This window comes from Macrobrachium nipponense, chromosome 36 (genome assembly GCF_015104395.2).
Source record: "Macrobrachium nipponense isolate FS-2020 chromosome 36, ASM1510439v2, whole genome shotgun sequence".
NCBI classification, from domain to species: Eukaryota; Metazoa; Arthropoda; class Malacostraca; order Decapoda; family Palaemonidae; genus Macrobrachium; species Macrobrachium nipponense.
In genome coordinates, this window is record NC_087220.1 from 64,955,905 (window position 1) to 64,970,005 (window position 14,101).

The 14,101-nt window shown below is 37.1% G+C and overlaps 1 protein-coding gene across 1 annotated transcript in view; it reads left to right on the top strand.

The window, feature by feature from the left end:
• Nucleotides 1–11,307, top strand: part of LOC135203363 (monocarboxylate transporter 10-like) — a gene marked incomplete at its 5' end in the record, with an annotated part of 20,621 nt that extends 9,314 nt beyond the window's left edge. Inside the window, 10 exon segments of the mRNA XM_064233097.1 lie at nt 3,741–3,818; nt 3,912–4,009; nt 4,012–4,053; nt 4,056–4,108; nt 5,627–5,834; nt 7,723–7,896; nt 8,667–8,803; nt 9,716–9,752; nt 9,755–9,831; nt 9,834–11,307. Coding sequence (XP_064089167.1) covers nt 3,741–3,818; nt 3,912–4,009; nt 4,012–4,053; nt 4,056–4,108; nt 5,627–5,834; nt 7,723–7,896; nt 8,667–8,803; nt 9,716–9,752; nt 9,755–9,831; nt 9,834–10,394 — 1,465 coding nt within the window.
• Between the last annotated feature and the right edge of the window lie 2,794 nt (nt 11,308–14,101).

Consider the following 14,101-nt stretch of genomic DNA (forward strand, 5'->3'; position numbering starts at 1 on the left):
TTTCAAAGAAAATGGGAAGTAGTTTTTAAAGAAAATGGGAAGCAGTTTTTTCCAAGAAAATAGAGAGCAGTTTTTAAAGAAAATAGGAAGCAGTTTTTCAAAGAAAATGTGAAGCAGTTTTTAAAGAAAATGGGAAACAGTTTTAAAATAGGAAGCAGTTCTTTTAAAGAAAATAGGAAGCAGCTTTTTTAAGAAAATGGGAAGCAGTTTTTCAAAGAAAATGGGAAGCAGTTTTTAAAGAAAATGGGAAACAGTTTAAAAATAGGAAGCAGTTCTTTTAAAGAAAAGAGGAAGCAATTTTTTTAAGAAAATGGGAAGCAGTTTTTTAAAGAAAATGGGAAGCAGTTTTTAAAGAAAATGGTAAGCAGTTTTTAAAGAAAATGGGAAGCAGTTTTTACAAGAAAATAAGAAACAGTTTGAAAGAAAATGGGAAGCAGTTTTTAAAGAAAATGGGAAGCAGTTTTTAAAGAAAATAGGAAGCAGTTTTTAAAGAAAATGGGAAGCAGTTTTTAAAAGAAAATAGGAAACGGTTTTTAAAGAAAATAGGAAGCAGTTTTCAAAGAAAATGGGAAGCCGTTTTTAAAGAAAATAGGAAGCAGTTTTTAAAGAAAATGGGAAGTAGTTTTTAAATATAATGGAATTCAGTTTATTTTATTTCTGTAATTGGGAAGCAGATCCCAAGTCTCGTGAACTAGACCAAAATGTAAAATCTGTTTTTTTTTAAGATTAATTATATATTTCTTATTGGAATTCACGCTTCAGAATGATGGTGTAAATGTGAATTTTGTAGTTACAAAAAATATATAAATTTTTACCCTAATTTTAAATAAATTACATACATTTGAAATCAGGAAAGTAAGGCTTTTAAAGCGTATCGTTTACAGTTGGGTTTATTAGGTGATTTTAAGCTGGAATTCCCCTACTGAAAAATGGTAGTTAAAATGTGAACTTTGCAAAATGTTGAAAAGATCAAGAATTCCAGCTTCATTAGAGTTAATTAATCTTTGACAATTCAGCATAGAACACTTGTAATTACTGCTACCTGCAGACATTAATTACGCATAAAGTTATTCCCTTATTCCTTGCATGAAGATGTGGCAGCTTAACTTTAAAGGCTTATGAGACGTAAATGAAAATTGCTCTCTCTCTCTCTCTCTCTCTCTCAGCTCTGAAATTACCATTCGTGACAATTCCCTATGTAATTGCTGTAATCCCGTTCAGTATATCCCTAAGCGATTGCCCGCAATTACTCGTGAAACTTACCTCCCCTTCCCCTTCCCTTCCACTCCTCCTCCATCTGCTCCCCCCCCCCCCCCCCCCCGGGCCCCAACAACAACAGGAGATCGTTATTTGATTCCCAATTACGTGTAATGCTTTTGACGTAATTAATTAACATATTCGCATGTCTCGTATTAATTACAATTTCCATTAAAAAGTCTATTATGCCGATTCGATTTTGTGATTATGTTTGGGGCTTTATTTACGGGGGTGGGTGGGTGGAATAGAGAGAGAGAGAGAGAGAGAGAGAGAGAGAGAGAGACGAGAGAGAGAGAGAATGAGCATGGTATCATTTACCAACCCTAAGATTATTAAGATATATTGTTGTCTTTGTCAGAGAGTAACAAAAAAAAAAAAAACAATAACAACAGCAAAGCCATAAAAAACGACCCTAGTAATTACAGTAGTTATGCTAATGTTTGTATTATTAATATAATAATGTTATTAATGTAATCGATAGAGAGACGGAAAATGTTCCTTTTTATATCCGGGTTTCAAAAAAAAACAATTATTATTATTATTATATTATTATTATTATTATTATTATTATTTTTTTTTTTTTTTTTTTTTTTTTTTTTTTTGCTCTATCACAGTCCTCCAATTCGACTGGGTGGTATTTATAGTGTGGGGTTCCGGGTTGCATCCTGCCTCCTTAGGAGTCCATCACTTTTCTTACTATGTGTGCCGTTTCTAGGATCACACTCTTTCTGCATGAGACCTGGAGCTACTTCAGCCTCTAGTTTTTCTAGATTCCTTTTCAGGGATCTTGGGATCGTGCCTATGCTCCTATGATTATGGGTACGATTTCCACTGGCATATCCCATATCCTTCTTATTTCTATTTTCAGATCTTGATACTTATCCATTTTTTTCCCTCTCTTTCTCTTCAACTCTGGTGTCCCTGGTATTGCGACATCAATGAGTGATACTTCTTCTTGACTTGTCAATCAACGTCACGTCTGTCTATTTGCACGTATCACCCTATCCGTTCTGATACCATAGTCCCAGAGGATCTTTGCCTGATCGTTTTCTATCACTCCCTCAGGTTGGTGCTCGTACCCACTTATTACTGCAAGGTAGCTGATGTTTCTTGCACAGGCTCCAGTGGAGGGCTTTTGCCACTGAATCATGCCTCTTTTTGTACTGGTTCTGTGCAAGTGCCGGGCTTATTCACTTGCTATGTGGTTTATGGTTTCATTTTTCGTATTGCACTTCCTACATATGAGATAGTTATTTCCGTCTATCGTACTTTGAACATATCTGGTTCTTAGGGCCTGATCCTTGTGCCGCTGTTATCATTCCTTCAGTTTCCTTCTTTAGCTCTCCCCTTTGTAGCCATTGCCAATTGTCATCGCTGGCTAGTTCTTTAGTCTGTCTCATGTATTGTCCGTGCATTGGTTTGTTGTGCCAGTCCTCTGTTCTTTCGTGTCTTTCCTGTCCTCTGTATATTTCTGGGTCTTCGTCTACTTTTATTAGTCCTTCTTCCCATGCACTCTTTAGCCACTCGTCTTCACTGGTTTTCAGATATTGCCCCAGTGCTCTGTTTTCAATGTTGACGCAGTCCTCTATACTTAGTAGTCCTCTCCCTCCTTCCTTTCGTGTTATGTATCTGTCCGTATTTGCTCTCGGGTGTAGTGCTTTGTGTATTGTCATTTGTTTCCTGGTTTTCTGATCTATGCTGCGGAGTTCTGACCTTCGTCCATTTCCACTATTCCTGCGCTGTATTTTTATTATTATTATTATTATTATTATTATATTATTATTATTATTATTATTATTATTATTATACTCTCGAAGACCAAGCAAAATCAAGCACTTATAACATCCTTGTGTTTTACGCAAATAATAATAATAATAATAATAATCAATAATAATAATAATAATAATATAATAAATGTTGTTGTTTATTTTAGAAAACTAATAATAATAATAATAATAAAATAATAATAATAATAATAAAATTAATAATAATAATAATAATAATAATCCTGTTGTTGTTTACTTAAGAAAAACCAATAATAATAATAATAATAATAATAATAATAATAATTAATTTATTTTATTAATTAATGAAATAAAGTTGTTGTTATTTACAAAAAAACTAACAATAATAATAATAATAATAATAAAATATAATAATTAATAATAATAATAAGAATAAACTGAATAATAATAATAATAAGGTGTTGTTTGTTTACGTTAAGAAAACCAATAATAATAATAATAATAATAATAATAATAATTAATAATATTATTATAATAATGATAATAAATGTTGTTGTTTTATTTTAGAAAACTAAACAATAATAATAATAATAATAAAATAAAATAATAATAATAATATAATAATAACAATAATAATAAGTTAATACTGTTGTTGGTTTACTTAAGGAAAACAATAATAATAATAATAATAATAATAATAATAATAATAATAATAATTGTCTCTCCTTATTCTTCCAGCTCCGTGGGATGGAGGCTGGGCCTACAAGCGGTCACTGGCGTGATCTTTCTCACTTTCCTGATGGGGACATTCTACAGGTGAGGAATCTCTCTCTCTCTCTCTCTCTCTCTCTCTCTCTCTCTCTCTCTCTCTCTCAATTTCTATGTAACCTTCCCACTTTCTTTTGGCAGATCGGCGTCTCTGTACCACCCGCAGCGCCGCGCCATCTTGCACCTGAAGAACCAGAAGCGCAAAGTGAAGGAGAAGAACCGCCAAGACGACAAGCCGCCTTCTTCGACCTCACCACCCTCAGGAGCAGGACAGTACAAATCCTCCTGTGTCCATAGGACTCTCCTCCTTCGGCATTACCACTCCTATTATTTGTTTGGTGAGATAGTGGGCGGGGCTTCTTTTGTTTTGTTGAACCGCGTCAAGTCTATCTAGTGTCGGTTGGCTTTTATTTTCGCGCGTTTGGCGCGATGAGAGATTGTCTTCATGCGTGATTTTCGTGCCGTCTGTGAGCGATTCGTTACGATTTGTGTCCTATTTTGTAATGTTTATAAGAAAATGTCATTTCATGTTTTTAAATTTTCATTAATAAAAGAAAAGTTGGAAAATAGCGTTTGGTTCTGAGGCTTGGTCTAGTCTATACCTATGACATGTTAGCCTAGCCCTAGTACTCGTCGGTCCATGGCGGCTATGAGTGACTTTATATGATTGCAGTTTCGTAGGTAATTTATGTTGATAAGAAAAGGTCATTTTGGAGCTTTTAAATCCTCAATACAACTTGTAAAATCACGTTTAGATGAGAGGTTTTAGTCTAGACCTATGACGTATTAGCTTAGACGTCATCGTAGGTCTATTTTGAGTGCTTGTGGATTTGCATATATGAAATTTTTCCATAATTGGAATTCAAACGTTTTAAATTGTTTAATACAAAGAAAACTGGTGTTATGATAGTATATTTATTGTTTAAATTCGAATGCTTAAAAAAATATTAAGCTGTATCTGTTAAAACCAAGAGCATACTTTGGTCTAAACGCAAGAAACCTAACTCAAACAAAACCTAACGTATAGATGTTTTTAAAAAATGATTTTTTATCGAGCACAAGACATCAATAACCCGACCAAAAAAAAAAAAAAAAAAAAATCATTTTTAACGTAGCTCATAAGTCTGAAAACATCCTCGTCTTGTGTTTTGGTGAGAGCCATAGTTTAGGGCCGTCTTGTGCCAAAGTTGCATTTTGTTTCGCCGGCTATAAATTTGTCGAAAACTCGCAGTCGTGTTCCAGATCTGTTTAGGCAATAGATGTCCTCCGCTAAATCTCCTCTTCGGCCCTTTTGAGGCAGGGGAGAGAGAGAGAGAGAGAGACGTAAGTCTCGTATGATTTTAATTTGGGAGAAAAATGCCTTCGCTATATTTTCGACTCTTCTAGTATTCGCATGTGACATGATTGAATGGTTAATCTCTCTCTCTCTCTCTCTCTCTCTCTCTCTCTCTCTCTCTCTCTCTCTCTCTCTCTCTCTCTCTCAATTGGATGGCTGCTGAAGTTAATAAATTCAGTTCATAACTTCTCTTTTAGTCTATCTTCTTTTAGATTGAATGTAATTAGTACTAATTGTTTTGAAGAGCTCCATGTTTTTAGTGTTGTAATTGAATTGTTTTTCTTTGTGATAAAGTAATAATACGAGTATGTTTTGAATATTTAATGATATCAACAATACGGTATAAAGATTGGCACCAAATTTAGCCATTTTCGATTTAAAATAGCACTACTGAAGCTCTCAAGAGTTACGAAGCGTTGGTCTATCTTCTGGTACCGAAACCAAACGCTCTCTCTCTCTCTCTCTCTCTCTCTCTCTCTCTCTCTCTCTCTCTCTCTCAACCCTTTTTCTCCCCCTTCAGGCACACCAAGCCGAAGAAGAGGGCCTCGAAGATTCGTCCGTCCTCCTCCTGCAGACGTACCTGGGCGTCGGCTGGGTCATCGGCTGCTGCGCCTTCGGCTTCGTCGTGGTGCAGAAGAACACAGAGTGCCGGGTAGGGCGCCAGTACCTCTGCCAGGCGTCCATGTTCCTCTGTGGCGTGGCTACGCTGGCCTTCACCGCTGTAGAAGGTGAGGAAAAAGGCTGAGGGGGATTTCCTCACTTGTAGGTCTTTTACTAGCAAGCAGAACCTACGTGCATTTCTAGAGACGGGTTTCTTTAAAGGCTTGCTGTCTTATAGGCCTATAGAAAACATCTTCAGCCGGAATTTGCAGAAGTAATGGAGTGTTAAAGCTTGCTCTCTCTTCTTATAGGTTAACTTTTCTTGTAGGCCTATAGAAAACGCTTCAGTTGGAGTATGCAGAAGTAACGGTATGTTTAAGGGTTGCCTTATTTTCATATAGGCCTATAGAACAAGCTTTAATTTGAGTTTGAAGACGTAATAGACTGTACGGTTTTCTTATAGGGCTATAGAAGAAGCTTCAATTGGAGTGTATAGAAGTAAATTTTATATGGCTGTTCTTTTTTTTTTTCTTTTCTGGTAGATATAGAAAAAGGTGGAAGAAGATGTGTATTGTAAGAGCGATAATCTTTAGTGTTTTTACTTCTACTTGTAGACCTACAGGAAGCGCTTCAATTGGAGTTTATAGAAGAAGTAAATTATATAGGATGTCTTCTTCTCATGTAGATATAGAAAAAATAGAAGTCTGTGGGAATTTATACAACTTTTTTTTTAAAGACTTAATGATTATCTCATGAGAATAGAAAAACCATTACGAATGGTTTCCTATTAAGTATTGTGAAGTTAAGCCCCAAAATGTCTCTCTCTCTCTCTCTCTCTCTCTCTCTCTCTCCATCCGTGACATCGGAAAAGGAAAAGACCCCACAACACACGGACAGGAGCGTATTTTGGGGGGGTTTGGGGTGGGGGGGCAGATGAGATCACGATTTCCACTTTGAATTTAACAATGATTCTGATTCTGCTGTTTTAATATTATTGTCCCAAAAGAAAGTAATATTATTGTCCCAAAAAGACAGTATTGTATTACTGTAGTTCTGTAATGCGTTGCTGTACTGTATGGTATTCCATTAACTACTGTAATTGTATAGCATTAATTTACTGCCGTTTCAACTTTGGTCTAGCATTACATAGGATACATGAAGTATAAATCTGTTATATATGTTACAGCATACATGATACCGTTACATTCCAAGATAATAAGATGAGAAAGATAGTACAATAATATCACGCTAGAGTTTTGTGGTATATTCCACTATTGTTTAGGAATGAACTTCAAAATCCTGTGGAAAGCTCTCTCTCTCTCTCTCTCTCTCTCTCTCTCTCTCTCTCTCTCTTGGTTTTCCCATGAAACATTCATGATTTGAGATGACAATATCTTCACCATGATGAACAATGTTTCTTTTGTTAATTTCTCCACATTCCATCCATATCAGAGCTATGGACTATGTAGAATATCAAATTTTATTTGGTCGTAGGTTACCATGTTTATGTGATGTAAAATAACCCGTTAAACGCGTTCTCAGGTTACCATGGCAATGCGTTTTGAAATACCACATTATATCTGTTCCCAGTTACCATGGTTACACGATGTAAACAATCCCACTTCATTCGTCCACTGGTTATCATGGATACATTATGTAAACAACCATATTTCATTTGTTAACACGTTACCATGGTTACGCAATGTAAACAGTCCCACTTCATTCGTTCGCAAGCTACCATGGTTACGCATTGTAAGCTATCCGATTTCATTCATTCACAGGTTACCATGGTAACACAATGCGAAATACCCTATTATATTTGTTCCCAGTTACCATGGTACACAATGTAACAATCCCACTTCATTCATTCGCAGGTTACCATGGTTACGAACTGTAAGTTATCGGATTTCATTAATTCACAGGTTACCATGGTAACGATGTGAATATACTTTATAATATTTCTTCCCAGTTACCAAGGTTACACGATACAAACAATCCCACTTCATTCGTTCGCAGGTTACCATGGTTACGTGATGTTCGCCTGGCTGTACGGAATCTTCTGTGGTGGGTTTCACTACTCCCTGAAGATGTACACGTACGAAAAAGTCCGTGCCCGGAACTTCGCCCGTACCTGGGGCTTCGTGCAGTGTTCCCAAGCGATTCCCACGGCCATTGGTGTGCCCATCACAGGTGAGTCTAGTCAGTACGGTTTGACAGGTAAATTATTCGTGGGGTTACCTGTGTGGCTAATGATCATAAGTATGTTTCAACAAAAACATAATAGGTTGATTGTGATCCTAATTTACTTAGCAATTAATTGACTGCTTTACAATGATAAACATTTTGTTGGTGTTGTATATTAGTGTCATTTTGTAAATAATTTATCCTGTAATTGCCACAGCACTGAATATTGTGTAGCTGATTTTCAACCTAAATTTATCGTGTAAATTAAAGATGTTGCTTAAGAAAGCTAATAATGATTAGGGTTTTGAGCAGTGTTCATCACTTGAGGAACAGAAAGGTTTGCATTTTGATAAAATGTTGCCAGCAACTCACAGGGTTATATATAATTATGCAATTTTGGTACCTTTTACAAGGTAGCATTATGTTTAATTCATCCCTTCCGAGTTACTTAATAAAAGTGTACTATTAAATTCAAGTAGCCAAATTTGTTTGAATTGTATTTCACTTTATTTCCAATTTTGTAAGTAAATTGAATCTTCAGCAGATTACTAAGTAGCTACAGAACCAAACTTACATGGTCATTGTATTTTATTTCCTTGTTATATTACAGTAATTGTAAATTGATGTTGCACTAAACTTACATAAGTGCTCATTTCATATTACCTCTGTTTGATTACAGCAATAAATTCCAAAGAGTACAGAGTACAGTAACTGTCAAAATTATCGCCAAAGGAACATTTCATAGGTCTGGAGTTTCGCACCTCCATTTTTTTCAGGGTACATCAACATTGGCTATGGAGACAAAGCCGGTTATTATTTTTCATCGACTTTCGTGATTTTTGGATCCATGACAATCTTTCTCATCGACATACATCGAAGAAACGTTGCTAAGCAGAAGAATAGTCATAAGTAAGTCATTTTTTTATTTTAACTCAGTTATTATATGAGAAAGTGGATCAAAATATAAGTGAATATAAGAATAAATTAACGCAAGGCAATACATCTCTAGGACATGTGTAGAACATTTTTCTTTGAGAAAAAAGATAAGTTTGAACTTACTTTGACAAAATAGTGCTGCCATAAACTCATTTTCTACATTTTATATTTCTTGGTTTGACTTTAAACGCAATGTTCTCACACTTGTGGATCAGTGGCATTGACAGATGCCCTCAGGGTACTGACCACCTTGTGGATCAGTTGGGCACTGACAAGATGCCCTCAGGGTAATGACCACCTTGTGTAAACACCTTATAGTTACCAATAAAAAAGACTGGATGCTGTGTATGCCCCCTCTAACCTTGTGACCCTGCTGTGATTTTGCATAGTCTGCACAGCTATATTACAGAGCGGCATTTAAGTGCTCAGTCTTGGTCAGAAACAGAAGTGATTTGCTGGAGACTACTAACTCTTGTTTTGTCACGCATTGCAATGATAATCCGCTGCAGTTATCAGACAAGATTTTTAATTTCTTGAATAAGTCATTTAGTCATCCCTTGGGTATTTTTGTCTAGTGGAGTTCCTTGGGGGTGTTACCGCTTAAGGTAAAATTGTTCTCCGTGACACACTGTAGCCTTCTATTTTGTTGTCTTTCCGCCTACAACTCTTCGACCTCTTCAACTTTGTCCTTGCAATAATCTTCAAATCATTTAAAAAGAAAAAAAGTCCCATTTGCCCAATGAGTCTAGAAGTGGGACTTGGGTGGTCCACGTTACTGTAATCTGTAATGATAACAGTAGTATTTTGATAGGGTTATATATAGTCAAATGATTAGCCTTTGTGTGTTATTATACTCAGTCACTGTCATCATTTCCACAGGAACCACGAGACTTCGGAGTCTCACACCTGCGGGAAGCCCTCTTGCCCGAGGGACGCCGCCGCGACTCCCTGGCCCACCTCACTTTAGACAACCCTAAAGGACACGCTCCGTCCCTGGCCGTTCTTGCAGCAGCGGGTCCTTCACCTTCGACCCCCAGGAGCCCCGGAGCAAGCCGGAGCTCACCTGCATATCTGAGGAAGGCATCGCCGACATGGACCTCCCGGACCACCTCTTCGAGGAGCTCGAGTACCTGGGCGACTGCATCACCTCCTGTGACAAGGTCGAGAACTATCTCATGATGAGCGAGTACGAGAACAACCTCAAACATAACGACATCTCGTCAGTTCCTTACATCCTCGACAGACGGGGCAAGAGACGCCTGCTGTCACTGACGAGGCAGTCGTCTTCATCCGCTGCCAACTGCAAAGATGCCTCATCCCCGAGGAAGCCCGAAAGGGCGGCTGCTTCTTCTTCTTCCGTGGGTGGTGGTGGAGGAGGAGGAGGAGGAGGAGGTTCGGGCGCGGGTGGTGGTGTAGTGGCGCGGGTGGGTGCAGGGGGTGGTGTAATGTGTGGCGCCACTTCGACTCAGGAGCAGCAGCCGCCCCCAATCGCGGGCGCGCAGAGACCTACTACTCTGTTGTCGGGGAATTTCCGCAGTATTACAGTGATAGAGGAAGCGTCTGTGTGAAAGTAGACTGTGACACAGCTATGCCGCCTTGATGGTGTCTATTCTGCCTTCGTAGTCAAGAATTGTGAAATTAACCCGTCATTTTGAACAGGATATTAATCCTGATTTTGAAAAGATGTTTATTAGGGAAAATATGATTTCACTTGAAAGACTCCTCCCGTAGGTAAGTGGCTGTTGCTTTACTTTTCTATGGAAACGTCTTCCATGATAAGAAGGACAATAGGCTGAGAAATATTTATACGAATCTGGTGGACTTCTTACTTACTTACATAACATAGGCTTCATGAAATCTTAGTCAATTTGTTTTTATACTCGAGAGAGCCATTTGGGCGTGAGCTGCCACAATTTAATATACTTTTTTAAAAACCAAAAAAGTTTTCTAATTGTGATGACTGAATGAATTAGGCGTAGTCATGACCAATGCTTTCTGCTTCCGTCAGGAGAATTACGCATGTGTGAATTCGAGGCAGTACTGTGTCTTGCAGTGTAGAATAATAATAAATATGGCCTAGGATTGGAATTCCAGTCGACTGATGATTATAAGATGAATACAGTAGCCAAATTTGAAAGTATACTCAAGAGGTACACTAAGCCTTCTGGGTAATTACAGGCAGTCCCCGGCTTACGATGGGTTTCCGTTCTTGTGATGCGTTGTAAGCCGGAAAATCGTCAAAAATCTTAAGAAAACCTTACTCTTAATGCTTTGGGTGTATTAAAATTTTGCAAACTGCATGTTTATTGCATTTTTCATCAAAAAAAAACCTTCAAATATTGATTATTTTGCATTGTTGGAGTCATATTTCTGTCGGCAGATCGGCATCGAAAGCATCATAACACTGGAAGATGCACACATACCTGGAAATCATTTCTGATGAATATGATTGAAAAGCGTCATAACCACGGAAACGTCGTAAGCCGAACCCATTGTAAGCGTGGGACTGCCTGTTATACAAAAGCCTAATTTCATAACCTTGAAATTGAAGATTATTTACCAAACCACCCAGTCAAACTTGACTAAATTAGCTCATTGTATGTATATCAAATTTAATTTAGGAAATATTAAATGCAATGCAGTGCTATGATCGTCAGAAAGTAAAACAAAGGAATGCCACGCCCATCAGATAACTAGTCCATTATTGGGTATCCATTTAATTAGTGTTTTTAGTATTCAGTAATACAAATTGAACTTTTTGACCCCCAACGAGTGTACCCATTCACGACTTGCTGTATGTCTCAGGCTTCCTGTCCCAACTTAAGCTGGACCACCAAGTTCAACGAAAAGTGTTGTATACCGTCCAAATTTATAAATGATAAGGCCCCCTTAATACATGGAGTTTCCCGAAACTGTAAAAGTGTACAATTAAGATGAAGCTTTCACATTTCACAAATTTTGCACATTTGCATAATACCCCCAATAGCTTACCCCCCTCTGCAGGTAGACAAGTATATTTTGAATGTGAGGCTTTCAATGTAAATTTTATTGCACTAGGATTTTATTTATTTTCCATTAAGTCTTAGGATTTTATTTCTGAATTGATGAAGGAAGTAGCCAAGTATGGTTTCTAGGATTTCATTTGAACTTTATTCCATAATGGGATTACGGAATACGTATGTTTTCTTGGGATTTGATGTGCAGTAAAATACTTTACATATATGCGTCAGATCCAGATGAAAGATTGTAGCATAACAGTGGAACGTATAGCTTTGAAAATACTTTACATAACAAGACATTATCTTCAGTTTAAGGAATTCAAGATAGGACACTAAAAGCAAATCTTTTAACTTAAAAAGTCAGTTCCACCTTCCCGAAGGTCGCTCACTCAAGTCTTCCTGCTCGTGTTAAGAAACCTTCCACTTTTCTATTTCAAGGTCCAGCTCCCAATTTATGAAAAAGCGATAAGTGAAAGTAGGTCATGTATGTTGTTGATTGAAATATGCATAAAGGATTATTGTATAGTGTATCCCATCCCAAAATCTTGCTCTAGGAAGTACATCATTGCTGCAACAGAAAGGCCAAATTATACGGCACTGTTCAGAATTGTATAACATATATGCCTGTATTCCATTACTCCTTCAAACGCATTAAATTCTTGGCTGGAATTCCAGATGAATATTTCAACCCACTGTGAACTTTCGTTTGTGGAAGCAGTTGAAGCATTATTCATGGTACTGAAGGCTTTTGAGAACTTCATGAATGTCACAAATTTCTCTGACGGGAGTCCAGAGCTCTGAAAAAGATGGAAGCAAATAGTCAGTGTTTGTAAACTACTTAATCAGCGCGAAAGAAGAGAGACCTAATTTTGTATGCAGTATATCACACAGTACCATTGTTTATACAACTTTAGACCAGGTGACCCCCAGCTGTAGTAAAAAAAAAAAAATGATAATAATACAATGCCATTGATAAAGTGAGCCTCATTCAGTTGTTGTACTTTAGCTGTTTTGTTTCATGCTATTTTCCTGACAAATAGTCCGTTGAGTGTTAAAAAATGCCAGTGACCACTATTAGAAAGAAATAGTAGTTGACAAAGCTCTGGTGCAAAGTGAAGCCTACTGGAAACAAATGGCCTCCAGTATCATGTTGAATTTATATAAGGGAAATTTAAAAGATTTTTGTATTTTATAAGTGTGAATGAAGTCCAGGAAGTGAATGAAAAGCAGAAATACTATATTCAGATTTTATGTAAACAGTAATAATCCATTACTTCATACAGTCTTATCAACTCGGGCCGCTCCATTGCAACATTTGTAGTTGCAGCTCCCAGTTGATTGGAATGATTAAAACTACATCATTAAAAAAAATATCTCCCAAGCTTGAAATTGTTGCTACTTAGAACATTATTAGTCTCCGTGAGAGTAACTTGAAGAAAGTAGCCTCATTTTGAGATCGAAGTCTGTCTGTTGTACCAGGAACCGCTCTGAAACTACAGGACAAGAATGTTGTACTGCGTAGCAGCACTCTTTGGAAATAATGTCTTCTCTTTTTTTTTTTTTCTTTTTTTTTGTAATTTTATGTGCTGCTTTTCATGTGCTTCAAGTCAAGCTAGGGAGGTATGTGCAATTTCATCAATCCTGTAAAAAGCTCCTTTAAGTTGTATGTGAAATTGAATTAAATGTGGAAAAACCTGTTTGTCTAGTCATTCAACATTCAGAAAACGCCTGATGGTGGGATGTAAGTTGAAGGGTAATACGTATGCTTTGTTTTCACCAAGTACGTAATTATAAACAGCCTTTGTTGACCTAACAAATGTTGAGGTGTAGAAATACAGTTCTCCTGCTGGCAGTAAGGATGCAAAGTAAATCTTTCAAATCCTGTTGGTGTCCCTGGAAGCAAACCACCAGTGTAGGAATACGCGCTTGCCAAGGTTTGTACATTTGGAAGTTTGTCGGAAAAAAAACTGAAAATATGCATGTAATTTGATCAGATTAAAACTGCTGTCAAAAGATTCTAACTACTACTCTGAAATAAAACAAACTTTTCTTTCCAGAATGATAATGGCTTCAAGAAATAAACTGGAATAGAAGAGAAGGGAATAAAAAATACACCGGTAACAATAAAACTAGCGACTGTAATATAGAAGACCATGGAAGAGAACACACCAATAAGGGCAAAGCTATTAACTGTAATAGTGATAGTCACTATCATGACAGTATTGTAGTGGTGGTAGCAGTGGATTTAGTACCACTAGCATCATGGAACAAATTTA